Source organism: Carcharhinus amblyrhynchos, chromosome 10 (genome assembly GCF_965287045.1).
Source record: "Carcharhinus amblyrhynchos chromosome 10, sCarAmb.v2.hapA, whole genome shotgun sequence".
Lineage (NCBI taxonomy): Eukaryota > Metazoa > Chordata > Chondrichthyes > Carcharhiniformes > Carcharhinidae > Carcharhinus > Carcharhinus amblyrhynchos.
This window is the reverse complement of record NC_137333.1, coordinates 577,375-603,726: the sequence shown is the minus strand read 5'-3', so window position 1 is coordinate 603,726 and position 26,352 is coordinate 577,375. Positions and strand designations below refer to the sequence as shown.

General features: G+C 47.7%; 2 protein-coding genes across 2 annotated transcripts in view; both read left to right on the top strand.

Annotated features, from left to right (window-relative positions):
* Positions 1–26,352, top strand: part of LOC145349499 (vitamin K-dependent protein S-like) — a 118,878-nt gene that overhangs the window by 22,208 nt on the left and 70,318 nt on the right. The gene's annotated exons all lie outside the window — the stretch shown is intronic.
* Positions 1–26,352, top strand: part of rasa3 (RAS p21 protein activator 3) — a 144,356-nt gene that overhangs the window by 80,101 nt on the left and 37,903 nt on the right. The window contains exons 4-7 of the mRNA XM_080198037.1: positions 12,922–13,016; positions 18,906–18,982; positions 23,285–23,365; positions 25,477–25,549. Of these exons, the coding sequence (XP_080054163.1) occupies positions 12,922–13,016; positions 18,906–18,982; positions 23,285–23,365; positions 25,477–25,549 (326 nt within the window). The remainder of the gene's footprint in view (positions 1–12,921; positions 13,017–18,905; positions 18,983–23,284; positions 23,366–25,476; positions 25,550–26,352) is intronic.

The following is a 26,352-nucleotide window of genomic DNA, read 5'->3' as shown; positions in this document are numbered from 1 at the left end:
GGGAAAAGGCAGGAGAATGGGGATGAGAAAAATATCAGCCATGATTGAATGGCGAAGCAGAGTCGATGGGCCGAGTGGCCTAATTCTGCTCCTATGTCTTATGGTCTTGTGATGTGGAGGCAGAGACCCTCAACTCAATGGATCTACACATGAAGTGTTGTAACCTGCAAGGTAACAGAGCAGGTGCTGGAGGATGGGACAAAAATGTGCGCCTAGTTTTCTTCCTGCTGACACAGTGGTCATGATGGGCTGAATGGCCTCTTTCTGTGCCATCATCTTTCTGTAGTTTTACTTGACAACTCTCACCAACTCGTGAGGGGAGACACAAGTCTGCTTAGTGCCACGACACAGACTCAACGCCGATTCCCCGGGGGCAGGCAGGGCTACAGGGCGGATATCTGATGGAACTTCTCATTATGGTCCATTTGTTCTACACATCTCAGGGAAAGGATGGATAAGCACTGTAGTTTTGTGCACTGCTTGTAAAATACATGAACAGACCCTTAGGCCCTGGTTTTACTGGCATGCCTGACCTGGTTCCGGGGCAGGCGAGGTTCGCAGGACGTTGGCCTCAGGCACCATCTTCAGATCCTCAGACAAGCGTGCCGGTAAAATTCCGGGTTTGGTCAATCTTCGACACAGATCTAAGCAATCATCGCATCAGAATTCACAGCAGTTTTCACTTTGTTTGTGGGCTTCACTGGCAAGGGGGGGGGTAGTGCCACTGAGGCATTGGCACTTTGCCCCTTAGGCAGTGCCAGGGGCACAGGCTGGCACTGCCAGACTGCCAGTGCTGAGGGGCACCCTCCCCCACTGCCTGACTCTCTGGGGGGCCCTGATTGCCCCTCGCTTCACTCCAGGCTGCCAGATCCCCGAACATGGGGGTGGGAGGGTATTTACAGGCCCTGAGAATTCAGTTCCAGGCTCGTTAATCACATTTCTAATACATGATAATGTTAATTACCATAATTTAAGTGCCTCCCTGCCGATTTCTGGAGTGGATGTGACGCCGCTGGAATTCTGGTGCTGGGAAACACCAGCGGGCCGGGACCCCCAGTGCAGATCCCAGTGCTGGAATCTCAGTGCAGCGGGATGGGAGAATCATTCCCCCCCCCTCCCTCCCCCCCAGTACACCTAGAATGGTTATGCAGTGTGGAAGTCTGAATGTTTTGCCCAGAGCCTGTTCTAGCTGTAACAGTTTTACCAGAAGCAGCTGCCTCGGGAAGTCTCTCTGCTGTAGCCATTAGTGCTGAATATTTACAGGCAGCAGAAGAACTGTAAGTTCACTGTGTCCCAGAGTACAGCGAGTAACTGCTGCGATGGACCACTCGGTGCACAGCAAGATCCCGTAAACAACACCAGCACATGTGATACACACACGCAGTGAAAGTGCTGACCCTCTGACAGTGCGGCACTCCCTCAGCACTGACCCTCTGACAGTGCGGCACTCCCTCGGCACTGACCCTCTGACAGTGCGGCACTCCCTCGGCACTGACCCTCTGACAGTGCGGCACTCCCTCAGCACTGACCCTCTGACAGTGCGGCACTCCCTCGGCACTGACCCTCTGACAGTGCGGCACTCCCTCGGCACTGACCCTCTGACAGTGCGGCACTCCCTCAGCACTGACCCTCTGACAGTGCGGCACTCCCTCAGCACTGACCCTCTGACAGTGCGGCACTCCCTCGGCACTGACCCTCTGACAGTGCGGCACTCCCTCAGCACTGACCCTCTGACAGTGCGGCACTCCCTCAGCACTGACCCTCTGACAGTGCGGCACTCCTCAGCACTGACCCTCTGACAGTGTGGCACTCCCTCGGCACTGACCCTCTGACAGTGTGGCACTCCCTCAGCACTGATCCTCCTCCGTCGGTGCAGTTTTTTTGTGTGGTATTCAGGGCTGTTTTCCTACATGTTTCAGCAGTGATGGCAGTGTGTATGTCGTATATTTCAGAACATGGGACATCCTGACAATGGATCAAAGTGCTGTGTGACTTGGAGATTTGTCTTTTTCGCAGCTGAACGAGTTAATGAATCTCTGTTGTTGGAATACCCTCGTTCTATCTGGAGGTTTGTTTAAGTGGGTGTTGTGCAAATCAGCTGATTTCACCCCAGGCTGACCCAGCTTGGCGTGGAGCTGAGTTACACCATGATGGATGCTCTGAATTAGTTATGTTCCAGCAAATGAGATTGTGTGGAAGATTCGAATGCTGCATTCCAAACAAAATGACCAGATTTAATTCCTGTTTTTCTGCGGAGAATGGATGATCCTTCATCAGAGCTCTGATTCGAAACGTTGGCTCAGTTCTCTCTCCACAGATGTTGTCAGACCCGCTGAGATTTTCCAGCATTTTCTGCTTTTGTTTCAGATTCCAGCGGTAATTTGCTTTATCCTTAAAATAAAAACAAGCTCCCTCACTTCCTCTGCTGCCTTTCCTTCACACAGTCCAGTAACAGCTCAGATTTAAAATTCTCGTCCTTGTGTTCAAATCACTCTATTCCTGATCCCTGCACCCCCTCATCCCCCTACTCCAGCCCCACAGGCCTCTGCACTCTCTGCTTCCCTCCAACATCTGGCCTCCTGCCTGTCCCTGATTCCCATTGCTCCACCTTTGGCGGCCGTGTCTTCAGCTGCCTGGGATTGAGGTTCTGGAATTGTCTCTCCCCTCCCTCCCCTGTGTGCTCTCTCTCTCTCTCTCTCTCCTCCTTTATGGTGTTTTATGATTGAGCTTTGGTTCACCTGTCTGCATACCCTGTTTCATTGTTCAGCTATGGGTTTTTATTTGGTAGCGCTGCTGTCTTGTATCTCGGGACGTTTCTCCCTGTTAGAGTCGCTGTGTAATTAGTGTTGTCGTTGGGATTACTGGTTAACTAAGCTTTGGCTTTCACACCTAATATTCAGCTTGCTGTCAGCTAATTCTGCTGCGTTTTAAATTTAAGGCGGGCATTGTTGAGGGTGGGGGGAGTGTTGCGGGGGTTTCGAGGCTGGCCTGGACATGTTTGGGAGGCCAGTGATCGGGGTGTGGGGGGCTTGGAGGGCCGACGATGGGGGGGTCATGGGGCTGGCCAGCGGACAGGGGTCACTGTGCCAGCCGCGCTCTCAGTGCCTACGCAGTGGTCCGCCTCATGCTGTGCTGCTGGCCTCCCCAGCGGGAATAGGCCCTGCCCCCCCCCCGTGGTTTTTGGTGTGGTTTACGTTTGTGCGCTGTGTAGCGCACAGAGTGTGGGAGATTCATTTTGAAAAACCCCCACTGAAACTAACAGTGGGATTTACTCCAGTTTTTACACGATTCAAATTTTGGGGGGAAAATGGCCCCCCAACACGTTGTTGTGATCTGGATGCTGATTCTAGGGGTGGTGCAAGCAGATTCGATAACAATAACTTGAGCAAGATTAATTGGAGAGTTGTGTCAAAGAGCCAGCACAGGCATGATGGGCCAAATGGCCTCCTTCAGTGCTGCGTGATTCTGTTGAAATTCGCTTCTTCAGCAGAGGATGAAAGTGCGATTTGTCAGTAACGGTTTGTCTTTTATTTGAAGGGCAGTTGGGTGGACAGCTGTTCCAGCTGTAGCTGGAAAATGAAACCGGTGCACCAGGGGGTGGGTGAGATTGGATGTCAGTTCATCGCTGTGACCTGCCACAACAGTTCCGAAAACAAATACAGAAATGTCAGCATTTTAGGATTAGATTGAATGGGTTGTAAGCTCTTGTGTTTATTTATTTACTCTGGCATTCCCATGTTTCCCATTTATTTCAGTTTGCAAGATGCCTGAAAATGCATTGAGTGTGCAGTCGGATCAGATAGATCCAAGAATACATTTCCTGCCCTTCCAGGTTGTCCCGGGCCAGGATGGGAAAGAACTCGGTAATAAGATGCTCCGGCATCTTACTGTTTGCTCTGAGGGATTAGGAACAGTTTAATGTGGGAATGTGGCACCTTTAACCCAAATGGTGCAAGAACTTCTGATTGCAACATGTTTGAACTCTGCAGGTCTCACGTCTGAACCCCACACTGGGCTGGACCCACCCCGAGTATTTCCGGCAAGTCACCATTCCAACTCTCGGAGATTGCCCTGGAATCCCCGGGAGTGAAATACTCACTTCCTGGACACTGCTGTGGGGAAAAGCTCAGATAAAACAAGACAGTGATATTGTTAAAATTGTGTCTTGTTTTGATGCTCATCAAACTCATTTGTCTGTTAGATTATAAGACGTAGGAGCAGAGGCAGCAGCCATTCAGCCCATTGAGTCAGCTTCGCTGTTCAGTGAGATCATGGCTGGTTACAAAACTATTAGAATTGGGGGAAGTAGACACTGAGACCTGGTGTGGCATTCAGGGATGGGAGTTCATATGATGCAAACTCCAGCAATACTTTCCACCAGAGTTGGCAACCCAACATTGAATCTTTTCAGCAAGTATTTTCACAAAGGGGAACTGCTTGAACTTTGCTCACGTCAACTGAAACTGACCATTGGTTGCTTTAATGTTGATGTGTTGTTGGGAGGCAGGCGAGGTTGAGTGGAGAGAGGTGAGGGAGACGGGACATCACTTGTACGTATTACCCACTCGGCCCTCTAGACAGACCCCGGTACTGTTGGAGAGGAACTGTCTTCACAGATTCAACCACTGAAAGCAGTCGTTATTTTACTTTGCAAGCCCAGTCAAGCGCGCTAACCCTGCAAGTAGGCATCATTGGATTCTGTGGGATTAACTTTCATTAGCATAGTGCTTCATACACCTCTAGTACCTCCCCCACTCCCCACCCCACCACCACCCAAAAAACACAATGCGTGGAATTCTCCCAAAAAAATTCTAAGTAAATACTAAACTGGAGTAATTCATGCTGTTTTTTTCAGTGAAGAATCTCCCTGCGTGTGTCCTGGTGTCCACGTGTCCTTGAGGAAGTGCAAGGTGCCTGTGCCATGTGATCGGCAAGCAATGTGCCCGGGCCTCTGTGTGGCACTCCCCAGCGGCACTGAGAGGTCAGGGGCAACACTGGGGGTGTACCAGCTGGTGCCACAATTCTTCCGATCAGATGGGTAACAAACTGTGTGTGTTGCCCATCCCATCCCGAACAGGTGCTGGTGGGCTTGTTGTTCCCGCTTCCCGGAAATCAGGACAGTTGAATTTGTAACCTAACGCCTTTGTCCTTCATCCTTTGTCTTTAAAGAATGAACCCAAACATTCCCCATCATCTTCCTGCCCACCATTCAGCAACAACACATCAGTAATGGAGCCATGAAGGATTTTGGAAGATGCTGAGATTGGGCAGATAGCCATGTGCTTTCGAGTAGACAATGTGTGGGAGGCAGCTCATGGTGGAGTAATCAAACACCATGCCAGATCCGTGGAGCTCAATGACCTCTCGTTCCGAGATCCTTTCTCTCTAATGTTCCATATTAACTGTTTATTTAGTAATTCAGCTTTCTATAAAACCATTGCCTATCTGACTGTGAAATGGGCTTTTCTGCATTACTAATGACGTGGCCACCAGATAAACTCCCAGTTCACTCCAGTCTAACTGCCCTCTCTTTGAGGAGATGTCACCCTCAATTTCACTGAACCAATTCCAATTCCTTCCTCCCCTCCTCACTTACAGCATCTCCCCTTTGTCGCCTCCACTCCTTTTCCTCTCCCCTCTGTTTCCCTCCACCCACCGCTTCTCCTTCCCAGGGAGGAGGTACGCTCCATGGTCCATGAAGGAATTTGCATATTTATTACACATTCATCCACAGCCAGTGAGGTACTCGAAAAATGTAATCGCAGTTGTTATGTTACGAATGGGACAATTAATGGACAGAATTTAATGCCCTCCCAGGTGGTGAATGTGATGCTGGAGGGGGGCATTTAGTTGCATGGAGAGAGCTGGTTGAAGACCCCTCACCTCTACCCCAATTACTTCCAGGGTGGGAAGATTTGTGATTGGCCCTCTTGCCCCTCTCCACCACAATTGAGGCCCCTATAGAGGACAACTAAAACTCATCCAAAAATCCTGATCCCACCACTGCTGATGTGACAGACCACTCAATATGTGCAGAGAAAAACTCCCGCAAACAGCAACGGAGGAATTGACCAGATAATCTGTTGTGATGGTGTTGGTTTAGGGGTAAATATTGCACGGCCCCTTGATACGGCACCTCTGACAATGCAGCACCCCTAAGTTTTTTTTAAAGTTTAAAGTTTTCTTTCCATTAGTGTCACAAGTAGGCTTACATTAACACTGCAATGAAGACACTGTGAAAATCCCCTCGCCGCCAATGGTGCCTGTTTGGGTACACTGAGGGAGAATTTAGCATGGCCAATGCACCTCGCCAACACGTCTTTTGGACAGTGGGAGGAAACCCACACAGACATGGGGAGAATGTGCAAACTCCACACAGACAGTGACCCAAGCCTGGGTCCATGGTGTTTGTGAGACAGCAGTGCTAACCACTGTACCACCGTGCCACCCCGAGCACTGCCCCTCCATACTGCATCTCTGACAATGCAGCATTCTCTGAGCATTGCCCCTCGATATTGCATCTCTGACAATGCGGCACTCCCTCAGAACTGATACTGAAGCGTCAGGCTGGAATTTGTGCTCAGGTCACTGGAAATGTCACGGGTTCTTGCGAGTGCGGAGACAGATTGTTAACTGACTACACAAGGGGAAATTAGGACAAATGACCAAAATTTCAAAGGAATATCTTAAAGGAAAAGAGAGGGTTGGAGAGGCCTAAGGACTGTTGCAACTGAAGACACTGCCAGCAATGGAGCAGCGATGGGAACCAACAAGAGACAGAGTTGGATTAGTGCAGAAACCTTGGAGGAGATCGGATTATTTGATGATTGCAAGAGTGAGCTTTGCCTGAGTAACTTAAAGTCGAGTCTGAGTGTTAACTGTGATCTGCAACTTACCCTGAAGCTTTGTTGTCATTCCTCACCCTGATTTGAACAGGTCCTTGCGTTAGACATTTTACTCAGTGTTTATCCGCCACTAAAGTCTTTCCAGGATGTGTCATCCCACTAAATATTCAGATAAACAGATTGCATAATCTGTAATTATGCGTCAGACTTTAATCGGAGGACAGAGGTGATAATACCAGTGCTATTCTCTGCATTCAAATTACCCAGAGCTTTCCGCTGAGCTGCCTTTTTACTGCCTGGAGTTAAGATTGAGTTCAGAATAAACACTGAATATTTTAAACATGTTTCAACAGAAGTCACTTTATTTACAGGGTTCAGGTTCCTTCCTGGTTTAATTGCGTTTTGAGGGTTTATGATTTGGAACCGTTTTAACAGCACAGATATAATTGTGTGTGCCTAAAAACTGTAATATTGATTTTTGGGGGTACGGAGTGACTGACGAGGTTTACATTTATCATCCAAGCTCAATCATTAGAAAAAGGATTTGTGTATCTGTCGCATTTTTCATCGCACCAGAATATCTGAAGATGTTATCAGCCAATTAAACACTTTGTGAATTATCGTTACTGTAACCCAGTTTGTGATGTGGAGATGCCGGCGTTGGGCTGGGGTGGGCACAGTAAGAAGTCTCACAACACCAGGTTAAAGTCCAACAGGTTTCTTTGATAGTAAACCCACAACCCCGAAAGCTAGTGGGTTTACTATCAAATATAATTGTTGGACTTTAACCTGGTTTTGTGAGACTTTTTACTGTGTTTACCCCAGTTTGTGCACAGCGAGCTCCCACTGTGTGATAATGACTAATCTGTTTTCCTGATATTGGTCGAGGTGTAAACAATGTTCAGGGAGTTAAAGTCAGCCTTCCAACTCTTTTCCAAACAAATGCCTCGGCATCTATAACCAGAGGTGGAATTTTTCACTTTTTCTGCAGTGTCACAGCGGGGTGGGGAAGGCGGTGTTCTCCCACTGGACTGTCCGCAACTTAAAAGAAACTGGGAGGGGTGGGTCCCACAACGTCAAGCTGACAAGGCGGGCTCAGAATGAGCCCACCCCACCAGCAGATTCGCCAGTTATAAAGTCCTCATTCCGCACCCCCCCTCCACCTCCCCACCGCCCCAAGCAGTGCATTCACTTGCACTCCTCCAGCCGTTCTCCCGCCAGCTACACACCACGGGAGACCAGACAGAATTCAGGTCGGTGTGCCTCACACTGACATTGAATGGATAATGTTACGGCGGCGGGGGGGGGGGGGGGGGGGGAAGGGGTATCGGTGGGGTGGAATGGGTGTAAATGCCTGATAATTTGGCTTAACTTTATTTTAATAGGGTTGCCCTCCCTACATTTTTGGGAATTCCTTTAGGATTGTTTTCGCTGGCGAATGAGGGAGGATCTCATAGAGATTTATAAAATTCTAACAGGACTAGACAGAGTAGATGCAGGGAGGATGTTCCCGATGGTGGGGGGAGTCCAGAACCAGGGGGTCACAGTCTGAGGATTCAGGGTAGACCATTTAGGACGGAGGTGAGGAGACATTTCTTCACCCGGTGAGCCTGTGGAATTCATTCCCACAGGAAGTAGTTGATGCCAAAACATTGAATGTAATCAAGAGGCGGCTGGATATAGCACTTGGGGTGAACAGGATCAAAGGTTATGGGGAGAAAGCAGGATTAGGCTATTGAGTTGGACAATCAGCCATGATCGTGATGAATGATGGAGCAGGTTCGAATGACCTCCTCCTGCTCCTATCGCCTATGTTTCTATGTCACAGGCAGGGACAATTGCGATGTGACTTCCCGCCGACATGTAAAGTGATTTTGGTTTCTCGCGGGGCACGCGTCAAAATCAAATTGTTTCATTGTTTATTTTGTAAAGCTTAAATACAACTCCAGCTTCAGCACATCGGCACATTCTGTTGACTTGTAAATCCATGATAATAACCAAAGCTGGTTCCTTTAATAGCACAGTGGTTAGCGCTGTCTGCCTCACAACTCTAGGGACCTGGGTTCGATTCCCGGCGTGGGTCACTGTGTGGAGTTTACACATTCTCCCTGCGTCTGTGTGGGTTTCCTGCGAGTGCCCGGGCTTCCTCCCACACTCCAAAGAATTTCGAATTAGGTGGATTAGCCAGGCTAAATTGTCTCTTAGTTTCAGGGGGACTCGCGAGGGTAAATGCATGGGGCTACAGGGATAGGGTCTGGGTGGGATTGTGGTTGGTGCAGACTCGATGGGCTGAATGGCCTCCTTCTGCACTGTAGGGGATTCTATGATTCTTTCTGGGAAGTCAAACAAACTAAAGGGACCTGAGCTGCTGGGAAATCCACATGACTGTTGGGCTCATTCACACATCACAGACAGAATGAGAATGACTAGAAAAGTCTTATTGACACATGGGAAAATGTTGACAAAATGAGTTCATCAGAAATCGCTCATTGAAAGCTTGAAGTGAGCTGAATTGAAATGCTACGTAATGGTTCTTCTGACATTTATTCACACAAGGTGACTCAGTATTACATTATTCATTGCTTCAAGACTCGGAAAGTGGAGTTTAAGCCACGCGAGCTCATAAACACCAAGCTAACCCTTCTGAGGATAATGTATAACTTCACCCATGAGAAGCGGACACGAGTGAGACTTCGGGAACCAGCGCGCTGAGGGAACTAAACTCTCCTTGTCTTAAACACCCCCTCCCAGATCTTCCGCTTCTCCACACACAAAAAAAGGCCTTGCATTTATGTAGCACCAGTCACGGCCTCGGAACATCTCCAGGAGCTTTTGGAGCGCAGTCACGGTTGTAATGCAGGAAATGCGATAGCTAAATTGTGCGCAGCAAGCTCCCAACAAGAGGATTGTGATGAATGAGGGGGTAATCTGACTTAGTGATGCTGCTGACGGGATGAATGTTGATCCGGAACATGAAATTCAGGGGAGTGAGTGAATAGTCCTGTTCGCAAAGTAGAATCCGTGTTTCAGCTACGCAGGTATTTGTTGGAAAATCACAGCTGGAATTCTCCGATCTCAGACGGCCCCGCTGCCAGTGAGGACGGAGAACTTGGCGCTCAGCCAGATCTCTGTCCATGGCAGCGGGACTGGATAATCCCGGCAGCGGGACTGGAGAATCCCAGCCAGATATCCAAATGCACAGATGGGATTGTAGGAGAGCCGTGGGAAGTACACTGTCCACCATAGAACTGAGTCAGAAAAACATTGCAAATGTTCATTCTCAACTGATTTGGAGATTAGTGAGAGAAATAAAATAATCACTGCATCAGAATGTTACCTTCTTCATGGTTTAATCAAGGCTCTCGTTTTCTTTGCAACTTAAAATGTTCGCTAATTGTAACAGGTGTAAATATACGTGGTATTTTGGATGTTATACATTTACTTCTTAATATCTGACAAATCTGTGAAATATTGCTCTGGTGTTCTGCCACTTTGCACCAAGGATTCCAGAATCAAACCTGTAGCTGAAATAAGCTGATGAAACCTTCTGTATGACCACCCCATATATGCGGCAACAACAAATAACACCTTTAACGTACTCAGCGTCCCAGAGCACTTTGCAGGAGCAATAATCAGACAGTAATTGTAACACTGAGTCTGATTCAGAGGTGGTGTTAGGATTTAAGATCTTAAAGCTGGAGAGCGGGATAGAGAGGAGGAGAGGTAGGGGGAGGGAATGACAAGAACTCGGACAGTGGAAGGTACATCTGCCAATGGTGGGGCAAATAAAATGGGGAGTGGACAAGCTCGGAGGCGAGAGCGTGGAAGCCCAAAATAACATCTCCAACAAAATAAAAACTCAGGAAACCCAAAAATACAATTCCAGTGCCGTTGTTAATTACCAAGTGTGACTCCGGATAAACTGCAAGTCTGGGCTGTTCTGCTATTCAGGAGCAGTTCACTGCGGAGGAAATTGCCAGATTGAGAAAATGTATGTTCTTTTCTTTGAGCAGCACGGTGACACAGGGGTTAACACTGCTGCCTCGCAGTGCCAGGGACCCGGGTTCGATTCCGGCTTCGAGTCACTGTTTGTGCAGAGTTTGCACGTTCCCTCCGTGTCTGCACGGGTTTCCTCTGGGCCCTCCAGTTTCCTCCCACACTCCAAAGATGTGTAGATTGGATGGATTAGCCGTGGGAAATGTGTGAGTTTGCAGGAATAGGGTGGGGCGAAGGGCTTGGGTAAGATACTCTGTCAGAGAGTTGGTGCAGACTGGATGGAATCCGATTCCGTGAGATTGTACAAATGGTTCTGAAAGTCTCCCTGAGATAAACTCCCTCAGCCACTATCGGCAGCTGTGTGTCCTGTTTATACCTTCGCTGCACCTTAATTGTAAACAGCAAGCATTTTCAAAACAAGGAGCATTGACTAGTGGACATGAGTATTTACAACACGGAAAGCAGGCCATTCGGCCCATCTGGCCTTTGCTGGTATTTATGCTCCAGATGACACTGTTCAATCCCCTCTTCACCTCATCCCATTCCTTTCTCCATCATGTGTTTATCCAGTTTCCTCATCAATACAAAAAGAACAAAGAAAATTACAGACGGGCAGTATGATTGGTGCAGGCTTGGAGCACCCTTCGGCCCCTCCAATCCTGCACCGACCATGCTGTCCGACTGAACTAAAACCCCCTACCCTTCCGGGGACCATATCCCTCTATTCCCATCCTATTCATGTATTTGTCCAGACGCCCCTTAAAAGTCACTACCGTATCTGCTTCCACTGCCTCCCCCGGCAGCGAGTTCCAGGCACCCACTACTCTCCGTGTAAATAAAACCTGCCTCGATCACTCCCTGTGGGAACAGGTTCCATTTTCTCTGGGTAAAGTTGTTTCTCCTGAATTCCATATCAGATTTATTAATGATGATCTATTTTGATGGCCCCTGGTTTTGAACTCCCCACAAGTGGAAATATCTTCTCTGCATCTGTCACATCACGTCACATCCTCCTCTGTTCTATTCTCAGCCTATTCAATCTTTCCTGATGGTTATAAACTCTCAGCTTTGGTTCCATCCTTGTAAATCTGTTTCTATTTTTCTCCACTGGGTCAATACCCTTTTTGTAATATGGAAACCAGAACTGTTCATAGTTCAGCAAGTGTGGTCTAACCAAGGCGAACAGAGGTCAGAAACGTGCATATTGTTCCTAATGTATTCAACACATAGAGACCTATAATATATCTTATTGGGACATCACAGTGGCACAGTGGTTAGCACTGCTGCAACACAGTGCCAGGGATTCGATTCGCGGCTTGCGTCACTGTCTGTGCAGAGTCTGCATGTTCTCCGCGTGCCTGCGTGGATTTCCACCGGGTGCTCCAGTTTCTTCCCACAGTTCGAAAGACGTGCTGGTTAGGGTGCATTGGCCGTGCTGAATTCTCCACCAGTGTACCTGAACAGGTGCCAGCTTGTGGCGACTAGGTGATTTTCACAGTAGTTACATTGCAGTGTTAATGTAAGCCTGCTTGTGTTGCTAATAAATAAACTTTATGTACAAGTGGGGTCTAACCAGGTCAAAACGGAGACCAGAGAAATATATTGCAGATGATGGAAATCTGAAATGAAAACATGGAAAGACTCATCCAGACTGGCAGCATTCATGGAGATAATTAGAAATAACTAGCTTTGGGTGAATAGTTCTCAGTCTATTTCCATCTGCACTGATGCTGCCATACCTGCTGAATACATCCAGCATTTTCTACAATATTTTGCTGTAACATTTTAGATGGTTATTAGAGAATAACTCCACGTTTCAAAGATGTGCGGGTTAGGTGGATTGGCCATGCTAAATTGCCCCTTTGTGTCAGGGGGACTAGCAGGATAAATACATAGATTACGGGGATAAGGGCTGGGTGAGATTGTTGTCAGTACAGACTCGATGGGCCGAATGGGCTCCGTCTGCAGTGTAAGGATTCTGTGATTCCATAAAAGAACAGAATTCAGCCCCTGCACTGGGGAGGTATTTTTGAGAAGGGAAATCAATAAGCAATCACATCTTTCTGCTTCTTCTTCCCAGGTAAAGTTGCCATCAAAAAAGAGGAACTTCAGAAATATCACAATCGAGACACCTGGTTCCCGCTTCAACCTGTGGATGCTGATTCGGAAGTTCAGGTGAGCTCAGTTGTGTAATTACACTGAAAGAAGTAGAAAGATTGACATTTATATAATGTCTCCCACAATCTCAGGGCATCGCAAAGCACTTTGATGGCAACCAGTTTGCACACAGCAAGCTCCCTGCAATGTGATAATGACTCAGTCTTCTTGATTTTACAGTAAGCAGTCTCACAACACCAGGTTAAAGTCCAACAGGTTTATTTGGTAGCACAAGCCACAAGCTTTCGGAGCGCTGATTCTTCATCAGGTGAGTGAGTCCTGTTGGACTTTAACCTGGTGTTGTGAGACTGCTTACTGTCCCTACCCCAGTCCAACGCCGGCATCTCTACATCTTGATTTTAGTGATGTTTCATTGAAGGATAAATGCTGATCCAGGTTACCAGGCAGAATTCCATATCCGGAGGGTGGGATGTTCTGTCTGAGGCCAATGGACCTTTCAATTGTCCATCAAATTGCCCGTCCTGCCCACACCAATTCCCATGGTGACAGGACAGGAAAATTTACCCCAAGCATCTCTGACCATGCAGCACACCCTCGGTGCTGCCACACTGGAATATCTGTCTGAATCCTCTGCCCAAGTCTCTGGAGTGGGATTTGAACTCATCACCTTCTCCCTCAGGCAAGATTGCCACCTTCAGCAGTGAAGAACATGCTTTCTGATTGGTTCCCGGCAGGTGAATAGTGGTTTTCTCTCTGTGCTGCAGATAGATATATAAATTTCCTTTCCAGAAATAGATTACTGCCTCAAATGAATAAATCTTTACCTGTCTGACGATGAGGAAAGTGTTGGAAGAATCTTCACACTGCATAGTCTGACTGGAAATGGCTGCATCTCTCCAGCCCAGCTCTCGTCACCAGACCGTGCAGGATGTTAGCAACCCAGAGGGAAAAGGCTGGCAGCTTCAAGGAGAAATCTGCTCCTCAATTCAACCCCCACCCTCTGAGACCCTCACCTGCAAAATGCTCATACCCTGCCTGGACCTCTACCCACCTCTGGAGTCTTTGTGCATCCCCTTCCAGTGAACGATGTGGTTTCTCAGTGCCCCCCCCTGGTTTGTGAGCTTTTCCTGCAGCTTTGTCGGGGTGCTGCTTCCCTCCCCGCATCTGTCTTCCCTTTGCCTTCCATTCTTCATCATCCTCATCCACCTCCTTGCCCCTCTACCTACCATCGTGAACCCTCACCCTTCCCCCTCGCCTTACACACCCCTTCTTCCACATTGCCCCCCTTTCCTTCATCAGGCCCAGACCTCCGATCTCACCTTGCATTCCATCCCCGGTTAAACTCGGAGCGTTGTGCGGTGGCAGTGTGATCCCCCAGCGCGGTGCTGAGCAGATAGTTACTGATGTGTGGCACTAGGGGGATAGAGACCTCTGGAACCGCCCCCCCAGCTCCAGGCTCTGTACTGATCCGAGGCGGTGACACAGGAGGGTCAGTGGGTCCAGTAGCACGGTGCTGTCCATGAAAACAAGCTCAGCGTGGAGATGGAGGCAGGAACTGGTCTGCCCCTGGACAGTGGGGAACAGCGGATCAGGAGCAGCGCAGCACTGTGGCAGGAAGTTGTTGCACTCACCGCGGAGTCTCTGGTGGACTGAGGACCACCTTGTGCACGCCATTGATTACCCATTGGGTTTCTGATCCCCGGGATGTCTCGCTGGGTGTGATGCATGTTTGGAAGGTCTGACGGGATTCTGGTGGGTGTTCATGAGATATCAATGAATGCAAACGACATTTGCACCACCAGCTATCAGGGAGATTGACCTGCCGTAAACCCGCCACTGGGAGAATTGCAACGTGATTTCACACCGGTGGGTTTCCAACTTTTTGCCTCCAGCTGGATTCATCGCTCCAGTGGCCAGCAAGCCTGGGGGGAGGCTGATTGGGAAAAGCCCACCCGGGGTCTCTTACAAGGTGAATTGAAGGCAGTCATCAGACTGTGGAGTTGCAGGTGAGAGCAGTCAGGTGAGCTGATAACTGCAGGGTCAGCATCCTGAACTGGCAAGTCAGGATTTAAACCTCAGCGCTGGCAGGTGTTTACCTTTGGAAACTGTCCAGGTGTCAAACTGCCAGTTGTGACTAGGCTTCTAGCCAATGTGTCACAGAGTTAAGACAAATGTTTGTGGGTCAAACCTCCAACAGAAAATTAATGCTTTGGGGAGGAAAAATATTAAAATTCAAAATGTTTCATTGATTATTTTGCAGAGATTTTCCTTTTGCTCCAATATTTGGTCAGTCACAACAAACAAGATCACAGCAGATAAAAATCAAAGCAACTCTTCCGGCTTCTGAACTGCTCTGTCCATTTTTCACCAGTTAATTTTTTTCTGGTCTCTTTCATGTGGACAGGACGAGTTTGTAAAGCGTTTGGAGTTTCCTCCTCTCTGTCATTGTGGGAATTGGGCAAAGTTCGAGTGTGTTTGACACAGAGGGAACCACTCCGCACAGTTCATCCACATCATCTCCCTCCCTGTCTTCTCTTTTTGATCATTTATGGGATGCAGGTGTCGCTGGCCAGACCAGCATTTATTGCCCATCCCTAATTGCCCTGGCGATGGTGGGCTGTCTTCTCGAAGCACTGCAGTCTGTGGGGTTTCGGTAAACTCAGAGTGCTGTTAGGGAGAGAGTTCCAGGACTTTGACAGTGACAGTTATTTCCGACTTTGTATTACCCGATTCTGTGTAATTTTGATAAATTATTCATTCAGTTAGGAATGAAAATCACCTTGATTGAATAGTTTACGCGGTGTTTGTGTGGAGCTCACCAATAGTCCAGCCAGTCTTTAATGGATCTTATCCGAGAGTATCCTTTTCCCACGTAACCATTCCATTCCCACATTCCTTTATTTTGCTTGTCCTCCCCGCTCCCTCAAACACCCAGAGAACCAGTTCTGAAATGTTATTGAATCCTGACAGTGCAGAAGAGGGCCATTATAAATCATAGAATCATAGAACCCTACAGTGCAGTAAGAGGCCATTCGGCCCATCGAGTCTGCAACGACCACAATCCCACCCAGGCCCTACCCCCATATCCCGACACATTTAACCACTAATCCCTCTAACCTACGCATCTCAGGATATTAAAGGGTGCAGGGAGTGAGGGGGAGAATGGAATTAGACTGGCCAATCAACCTAACCCGCCCATCTCTGGATTGTGGGAGGAAACTGGAGCACTGGAGGAAACGCACGCAGACACGAGGAGAATGTGCAAACTCCACACAGACAGTTACCCGAGCCGGGAATTGAACACAGGACCCTGGCGCTGTGAAGCAGCAGTGCTAACCACTGTGCTACCGTGCCACCCCTAAATAGATCACATGATCAGCATTCTGGTGAAACTGCATTGTACCCCTTCAATTCACACATCTTTCCGATTGCAAGAAGCCCAGAGCTTCCCACTGGAGACTGACTCAGGCTTTATATAAACTCTTGATTATCTTTAGATGTCAGCAAATAAATCAACCTTTGGAACCTCAAAGATTCTTCCAAAAACGGATGTTCACGTTTTTCACTGAGTGTAAAAGTGGGTATCCTTTAATATCCCACCCAGTCTAATCCCACTCTCCCCCCTCACTCCCCGCACCCTTTAATATCCCACCCAGTATAATCCCACTCTCCCCCTCACTCCCCGCACCCTTTAATATCCCACCCAGTCTAATCCCACTCTCCCCCCTCACTCCCCGCACCCTTTAATATCCCACCCAGTCTAATCCCACTCTCCCCCCTCACTCCCCGCACCCTTTAATATCCCACCCAGTCTAATCCCACTGTCCCCCTCACTCCCCACACCCTTTAATATCCCACCCAGTCTAATCCCACTCTCCCCCCTCACTCCCCGCACCCTTTAATATCCCACCCAGTCTAATCCCACTCTCCCCCTCACTCCCCACACCCTTTAATATCCCACCCAGTCTAATCCCACTCTCCCCCTCACTCCCCACACCCTTTAATGTCCCACCCAGTATAATCCCACTCTCGCCCTCACTCCCCGCACCTTTTGATTGAAAGGAAAGGTTGTGTTTTGATGCCCTGAAAGATTGATTTCACATTCTGTCATTCACTGCTGTTTGGTTTGAGGATGAATGAGTGAGTGTGCAGTGACTGGCCTTTCCAGTCTCTATCTCTGTTGTGATGTGTTCCATAAGTTATTGCAGCAGATTCATCGAACTCTGGCAGAGAATGTGGGCGGTCTACACTGTGAAAAGCCATCAGAACCCAGGGCAAAGTGTGGGTGTGTTGGACTCCCACCTGTCTGTGTAACACAGCCCATATCGGCAGGGAATGTGACACTGGTCTGTAAAATCTGCATTAGCAGGATGAGTACTTGGAGCTGATGTGAGGATAACCATGCGGTGACGGGAATGTTTATAAGCCGATTATTTGCAAGAACAGGTTTTTGGAGCTGGAAGGATAGCGTTGATTTATTTGCAGTGATTTATGACACATCATTTTTAGAGTAGAAAATGGGTCAGGAATTCTAGTGTTCCATTTACAATCCATTCACACTCCATTACTATTCTCATTTCAAAACAGAATTCAGATTCTAAAACTGTTTTACTTGGGGTGTGAACTCCTGTTCTCTGAGTTACAAGTCCAGTAACTTAATGATTGCATCAACATCTCTAATAAGCCAGTGCAGTAGCAAGGGAGTGCCGCACTGTCAGAGGGTCAGTGCTGAGGGAGTGCCGCACTGTCAGAGGGTCAGTGCTGAGAGAGTGCCGCACTGTCAGAGGGTCAGTGCTGAGGGAGTGCCACACTGTCAGAGGGTCGGTGCTGAGGGAGTGCCGCACTGTCAGAGGGTCAGTGCTGAGGGAGTGCCGCACTGTCAGAGGGTCAGTGCTGAGGGAGTGCCGCACTGCCAGAGGGTCAGTGCTGAGGGAGTGCCGCACTGTCAGAGGGTCAGTGCTGAGGGAGTGCCGCACTGTCAGAGGGTCAGTGCTGAGGGAGTGCCGTACTGTCAGAGGGTCAGTGCTGAGGGAGTGCCGCACTGTCAGAGGGTCAGTGCTGAGGGAGTGCCGCACTGTCAGGTGTTCAATCTTTCAAAATGAGATACTAAACTGACAGTCTGTCAGGCCTCTCTGATGGATGTAAAGTATTTCATGGCACAATTTCACAGCAGATCAGAAGTTTCTCCCTTGTGTTGAGGTGAGTATTGATTCCCCAGACAATCAAATGAAAACCAGACTATTGCTTTTCACTGTATAATAACTGTAACTGCATTGAAGTTGAAGTGTTTTGAGACATTCTGGAGGGTGGTGAATGATAGTTTTTAGAAATCAAGTGTTTGCTTTCGTAAAAAGTAAATTTCAGTGAGTAGTTCCAGGATTTTCTTGCTGTGGCTGATTTCTGCATGGTGCAATTCATATTATGATCACTCTTTCTGCACAGAATAGCTCTTATTATGATCACTATTTCTGTGTAATGTAACTCACATTATAATCACTATTTCTTCACAGGGTAACTCACATTATGATCACTATTTCTGTACTGGGTAACTCACGTTATGATCACTATTTCTGTACGGGTAACTCACATTATGATCACTATTTCTGTACGGGGTAACTCACATTATGATCACTATTTCTTCACGGGGTAACTCACATTATGATCACTATTTCTGTACGGGATAACTCACATTATGATCACTATTTCTGTACAGGGTAACTCACATTATGATCACTATTTCTTCACGGGGTAACTCACATTATGATCACTATTTCTGTACGGGATAACTCACATTATGATCACTATTTCTGTACGGGGTAACTCACATTATGATCACTATTTCTGTATGGGGTAACTCACATTATGATCACTATTTCTGTACGGGGTAATTCATATTATGATCACTATTTCTGTACGGGGTAACTCACATTATGATCACTATTGCAGGGCAAAGTTCACCTGGAGCTGAGACTGAGTGAAGTCATCACTGATGTTGGGACCATTTGCCATAAGTTGGCTACACGGTGAGTTACTGTTTTATTTTGTGTCCTAGGGACCTGTCTGTGTAATCTAATCAATTATTCAGTGAGACTTGCTGTGTGATTTCATCATTTATTTTAGTTGTGAGCTTGAGGGAGTTTGTGCGAGAAATTTATTTCATTCATTCTGTCTTCCTGAGGTCCCAGCCTCGATGTGAAAGCTCGTGCTTGTTTTTGGATGATGGTCAAAGTATCGCATGTGATGAGAAATGGGGGGTGGTTGGGTGGGGTGGGGGGGTTGTGGGGATGCATTGATCCCTGGAGACACTGTAGGTAAAGATACAGGAGCAGGAAGAGAACCATGACAGGTCTTTTTCTGGTTCTGAGTGTTTGGTAAGAATGGAACCAAGGGTCCTACATTACAACAACAACACCATTAGCCGGAAAGGGCTTTGGATGTCATAAAATTGTGGAAGTCGAAATGCATGTCTGTCTACCTATGGGAAATTTGTTTGATTTGTTTGTGGGATATGGGTATCTCTGCCCATTGCTAACGCTGGCTTGCATTTTTTTTGAAGAGTCGACCATTGGGAGGCACAGGTGGCACAGTGGTTAACACCACTGCCTCACAGCGCCAGGGACCCAGGTTCAATTCCCGGCTTGGGTCACTGTCTGTGTGGAGTTTGCACATTCTCTGCAGCAGGCGACGGTGCAGAGGGACCTCGGGGTCCTTGTGCATGAGTCGCAAAAACCCAGCTTGCAGGTGCAGCAGGTGGTCAGGAAGGCGAATGGGATGCTGGCCTTCATAGCGAGGGGGATTGAATATAAAAGTAGGGAGGTCTTGCTGCAGCTGTATAGGGCATTGGTGAGGCCGCAGCTGGAGTACTGTGTGCAGTTTTGGGCGCCGTACTTATGCAAGGATATTTTGGCCCTGGAGGGAGTGCAAAGGAGGTTTACTAGGCTGATACCGGAGTTGAGGGGATTGAGCTATGAGGAGAGGCTGAATAAACTAGGCTTGTACTCGTTAGAGTTTAGAAGAATGAGGGGAGATCTCATTGAGACGTATAAGATGATGAATGGGATGGATAGGATAGAGGTGGAGAGACTCTTCCCGCTCAAAAAAGACAGTAGGACTAGGGGGCACAGCCTCAAGATAAAGGGGAGGCGGTTTAGAACGGAGTTGAGGAGGAACTTCTTCACTCAAAGGGTGGTGAATCTCTGGAATTCTCTGCCCGTTGAAGTGGTGGAGGCTGCCTCGCTAAATATTTTTAAGAAGCAGGTTGATGGGTTCTTGATAAGAGAGGGGATTAAGGGTTATGGGGAGAGGGCGGGAAAGTGGAACTGAGCCACGACAGATCAGCCATGATCTTATTGAATGGCGGGGCAGGCTCGAAGGGCTAGATGGCCTACTCCTGCTCCTATTTCTTATGTTCTTATGTTCTTATGTTCTTATGTCTGCATGGGTTTTGTTTGGGTGCTCTGGTTTCCTCCCACAGTTGGAAAGACGTGCTGGTTAGGTGCATTGGCCATGCTAAATTCTCCGAACAGACGCCAGAGTGTGGCGACTCGGGGATTTTCACAGTAACTTCATTGTAGTGTTAATGTAAGCCTACTTGAGACTTTAATAAATAAACTTTACTGTGGATCCGGGGTAGTCTGTGGGCCAGACGAAGATGGTAGATTTACTTCCCCAAAGAACCCAGGTGAGTTTTTAACAACAGTCGATCCATTAGACTTTTCATTTTTATTGAATTCAAACGTCACCGTCTGTTGTGGTGGGATTGAACCCAGAACGTTACACCCTGGAGGTCTGGATTACTAGCCCAGTGACAATACCATCTCACCACAGCCTCCCTGTACATAGCTGACTGTGAGAATAGTCCCTGGTCTAAATGACAAAAGGAACAAAATCAACTATTATAAAACACTAAAATGCAAACCTTTAACACTGAATAAAAGGCACCATCACTTTTTTTTTGATTGGATATCCTTCAAAAGGAAAATAAACAGCTTTTTTCAATCTGCTGGCAGTTTCTGAATTGTGTAAAAATCCTGACAGTATTCCTGAAGGGAATGGATAATGTGCTGATAAACCCACACACAAGATATGGAACAAGTACAGACTTGTACAGAAAGCTCTGGATGGAAGGAAATGATAACCTGCTTTAAGGACATTGGAAATTACACCACAATTTCCTCATCAGCGACTCTCCATAACCTCACAGGATTTCAGTCAGAATTCTGGGACACTGTTCAGCAGATGGGAAATCTATTTTCAGCTGCCTGTAGCAGAATTCACGTGTCAGGTCGATGGGTTCACAGCCAGTGGAGAACATGAATCAGAGCCTGTTGTGTATGTCATGTCCTTCCAGCAGTTTAATGGTTCAGTTTGAGACGGTCCAACCTCCCCACATCATTTCGACTAATGCACTAGATTCATATCCCATTAATCCCTCTACATGCACACCCAGTGAGGAACGTGCACTGTCTGTGTCACACATAAACGCAGACAGAGACAAACTGACCCACCGACACACATGCACTCACACACACAAACAGCCACACTCAAGCATATAGGGTGGCATGGTGGCACAATGGTTAGCACTGTTGCCTCACAGCACAAGGGACCGGGGTTCCATTCCAGCCTCGGGCCACTCTCAGTGTGGAGTTTGCACGTTCTCCCCGTATCTGTGTGGGTTTCCTCTAGGTTTTCGGGTTTCCTCCCATACTCCAAAGATGTGTGGGTTAGGTCAATTAGCCATGGTAAATGTGTGGGGTCATGGGGATGAGCTCTGAGTAATATACTCAGAGAGTCAATGCACATTGGATGGGCTGAATGGCCTCCTATATTGTAGAGTTTCTATGATGTATGCACATGCAAATTTACGCATACACGCACAAACTCAAAAATGTACATACATCCATTCATGCACACAGAAACCCACATGTACACTCTCTGTACACATCAACACACATGCACAGATATATACAATCACAGTGTCACATGAACACACTCTTTCACACATAGTCTACATTCAGGCAAATAAATACACACCCAGTCTCTCTCATACCCGAAAGGCCACCCCCCCGCCACCCCCCCCCACCCCGTCTCTCTCATGCACACACCTAAACTTACACTCTTAAAAACACTAACATAGTTGGGCACACACACGTGCACTACCCCAACTTCCTGCACACACAAGCACTCAGTGCTGTTGGCTTTGCATTTGAAGGGCAGAAGTAAATTTTATCTTACCTTAGAACTACTGAAAGAACACATGAATTATGTCAGTTTGTAGAGTAGAATATTAATAAATTTGATGATATTTTGTATGATATTCCCAAACTCCTTTTCAGTCTATTTAAGACCAGCATTTTTGTTTTTGTCAATTTCAAAATTTGTCAACAGAACCAATCATAAATTGTAAGTTATAAGACCCCAATTTTATTCACAATCCCTCAGTACTGACCCTCTGACAGTGCGGGACTCCCTCAGCACTGACCCTCTGACAGTGTGGCACTCCCTCAGCACTGACCCTCTGACAGTGCGGCACTCCCTCAGCACTGACCCTCTGACAGTGCGGCACTCCCTCAGCACTGACCCTCTGACAGTGCGGCACTCCCTCAGCACTGACCCTCTGACAGTGCGGCACTCCCTCAGCACTGACCCTCTGACAGTGCGGCACTCCCTCAGCACTGACCCTCTGACAGTGCGGCACTCCCTCAGCACTGACCCTCTGACAGTGCTCCCTCCCTCAGCACTGACCCTCTGACAGTGCAGCACTCCCTCAGCACTGACCCTCTGACAGTGCAGCACTCCCTCAGCAATGACCCTCTGACAGTGCGGCACTCCCTCAGCACTGACCCTCTGACAGTGCGGCACTCACTCAGCACTGACCCTCTGACAGTGCGGCGCTCCCTCAGCACTGCATTCGGAATTCTCATTGGTATTTGTCTGAAGTCTTTGAAGTGGAACTTGAACATACAGCTTTCAGGGAGATAGCTGCGCAGTGTGTCACAGCTGCGACCCTTAAAGTGGGACAGGATCTATTTGGAGGAAACCAAGGCCGGAATGTTACTGAGCAACCTGTCATGGGAATCGGAGTGGGCGAAGGGTGGAGCATGGAAAGATCCGTTAACTTTGGGTGGGATTTTATGGTTTCGGGATGAGCGAGGCCTCGTGTGTGTGGTCAGGAGGGCTTAGAGAGTCAAATATTTAAACAGGTCGAAGAACAAGTCTCGATGAAGGAAGGTGGGAGGAGAGGCAGTCATCTGAACTGGAAAGTTAACTCAGCACTGGATGATAGCAGGAATTGATTTGTTTCTTATTTATTTATTTCTAACCAGTGTAATAGAGTGCCAAGACTTGCCGATTGTCAATGGACAATGTGATCCGTATGCAACAGTTACCCTGCTGAGCCCATCCAGGTACCTATTCACATTCCATTATCTATTATCACTTGTTTGTTACCTGCAGAAACAGCCCAATTTTCATTTCCGTGCACCCCGACATTTCCCATTGGCTTTGCTCTATCAACAGCCTTGAAATTACCCCTGTATCTGGCTACTGGGTGATTTTGATTTAATTTGATTTGATTTATTATTGTCACATGTATTACCTAACATACAGTGAAAAGTATTGTTTCTTGCGCGCTGTACAACAAAACATACCGTTCATAGAGAAGGAAAGGAGAGTGTGTAGAATGTATTGTTACAGTCGTAGCGAGAGTGTAGAGAAAGATCAACTCAATGCGAGGTAGGCCCATTCAAAAGTCTGACGGCAGCAGGGAAGAAGCTGTTCTTGAGTTGGTCGGTGCGTGACCTCAGACTTTTGTATCTTTTTCCCAAAGGAAGGAAGTGGAAGAGAGAATGTCCGGGGTGCGTGGGATCCTTAATTATGCTGGCTGCTTTGCTGAGGTAGTGGGAAATGTAGACAGTGTCAGTGGATGGGAGGCTGCTTTGCGTGATGGACTGGGTTACGTTCACAACCTTTTGTAGATCTTTGCGGTCTTGGGCAGAGCAGGAGCCCATACCAAGCTGTGATCCAACCAGAAAGAATGCTTTCTATGGTATATCTGTAAAAGTTAGTGAGAGTTGTAGCGGACATGCCGAATTTCCTTAGTCTTCTGAGAAAGTAGAGGCGTTGGTGGGGCTTTCTTAACTATAGTGTCGGGATGGGGGGACCAGGACAGGGTGTTGGTGATCTGGACACCTAAAAACCTCAAGCTCTCGACCCTTTCTACTTCATCTCCATTGATGTAGACAGGGGCATGTTCTCCTTTACGCTTCCTGAAGTTGATGACAATCTCCTTCATTTTGTTGACATTGAGAGAGAGATTATTATCACCGCACCAGTTCACCAGATTCTCTATCTCATTCCTGTACTGTGTCTCGTCATTGTTTGAGATCCGACCCACTACAGTGGTGTCGTCAGCGAACTTGAAAGTTGAATTGGAGGGGAATTTGGCCGCACAGTCACAGGTGCATCAGGAGTATAGTGTGGAGGATGATCGTGGAGGAAGTCACGTAAAGTGAGTTTTTCACTCTGCTAGCTGCAATGCAGGTTGTGTTACTGGATGATTAATGCAGGAAGCGAGGGAGGTGATTGTAATCAAACTCTCCACGTGGGGAAACCCAGGGGACTAGAGGGTGAAATACTGGTTTAATATCAGCCCAGTAATGGGCAGTCGGTTTAGCTCAGTTGGCTGGACAGCAGGTCTCTGATGCAGAGTGATGCCAACAGTGTGGGTTCAATTCCTGTACCAGCTGGTGTTATTTATGAGGGCCCTGCCTTCTCAACATTGCCCCTCATGTGAGTTGTGGTGGTCCTCAGGTTAAGTCACAGCCTAAGGTTTTCTGGGGCTATGGAGACTTTATTTACTTCAAGTAAGAATCAGACAGGGTGTAAAATTGGCGCTGCGTCTGACCCCGTCAGTTTGCTTTTTTAAAAAAATCCATCTGTGGGATGAGGGTTTTGCTGGCTGGGCCAGTGTTTGATGCACATCCCTAAATACCCCTAAACTGAGTGGCTTGCTGGGCCATTCCTGAGGGAGTTGAGAGTCAGCCACGTTGCTGTGGGTTTTATCCACAAGGTTATGTCAGAGAAACTGTGCTTGTTTTTCTTGGCAGAAAGGTGATGGGGAGGCGATTTGATAGAGGTGTACAAAATTGGGCACAGTGGTTAGCGCTGCTGCCTCACCATAGCAGGGACCCGGGTTTGATTCCAGCCTCGGGTCACTGTCTGTGCAGAGTCTGCGCGTTCTCCCAGTGTCTGCATGGGTTTCCTCCAGGTGTCGCATGTAGGCCAGACCAGACAAGAATGAAGATTTGTCTCGAGTTCACGTCCCACTGTTTGAGAATCCCTAACGTGAGCGAGTAACCCTACCTCCCCCTCTGCAAAGATACTGCCTGACCTACAGAGTATTCAGCTCCAACTGATTGTCTCTCAGGTCTCCAGTATTTTGCTTTTGGGTTTTAAAAGTTCCCAGGTGGTTAAAGATCACCGTGGTTTTGACATTTGTTTTTGTCTTGGGCACTAGGTCTGAGCTGAAGAAAACAAAAGTAAAACGAAAGACAAACAATCCCCAGTTCGAAGAAGTGTTTTATTTTGAGGTAAGGTGAAGAATTGCTTCAAAATCTCTGATCTGATCTTCACGTGGTTGTGGTGGGGGTTTTGGGTTATTTTGGGTTGAACTTTGTGAAACTCAGTGTTTTCACAACTCATTAAGACTTGGTTTTTCAGCACTTTCATAAACACTCGTGGAACTAAAGTTATCCGTGTTTATTAAGGTCTCCCTGATTTGAATGAAATGGGTAAGTCAGCAGACATCTGGTACAGATTCCCAATGAGGATTCCTACTGCTTTTTCCTTGTTTAGTCTCTCAGTCCGGATTTCTGCTGCAGATTCCTGGAGCAGTTACTAAACTGTTTGTTTCTAGTTTTTTTACAATGTGTTTTAGAAATATCTGAAATAGCACAAAATACAAACTGCTCAAACTGGCTGCAGAGTTTTCCTGCCTCACTGGAAACTCTCTTTATATTTGGGATGTTTGTTCCATACTGTCCAGCTGCTGGAAGCTTTCGGGTCCTTCCGCTGGACTCAGCCAGGCCAGGATCCGAGCAGCGACTAAATTCCCGCCCTCCGGAATTCTGGAAATTCTTCATTATCTCTCTGCTCCTCACAAAACCCTCCTCAAAAACCTTCAGAAATCTGTTTTTTTCCCTTCACCTTTCAATTCCCCAACCCATCCCACTCCCCACTCCCTATTCCCATCCCGCAGTCCCCATCCTTACTCTCCATTCCCATCCCCACTCCCCACTCCCCATCCTCACTCTCCATTCCCATCCACATCCCCACTCCCCATTCCCCACTCCCATTCCCCACTCCCAACCCCCACTCCCCATTCCTATCCCTA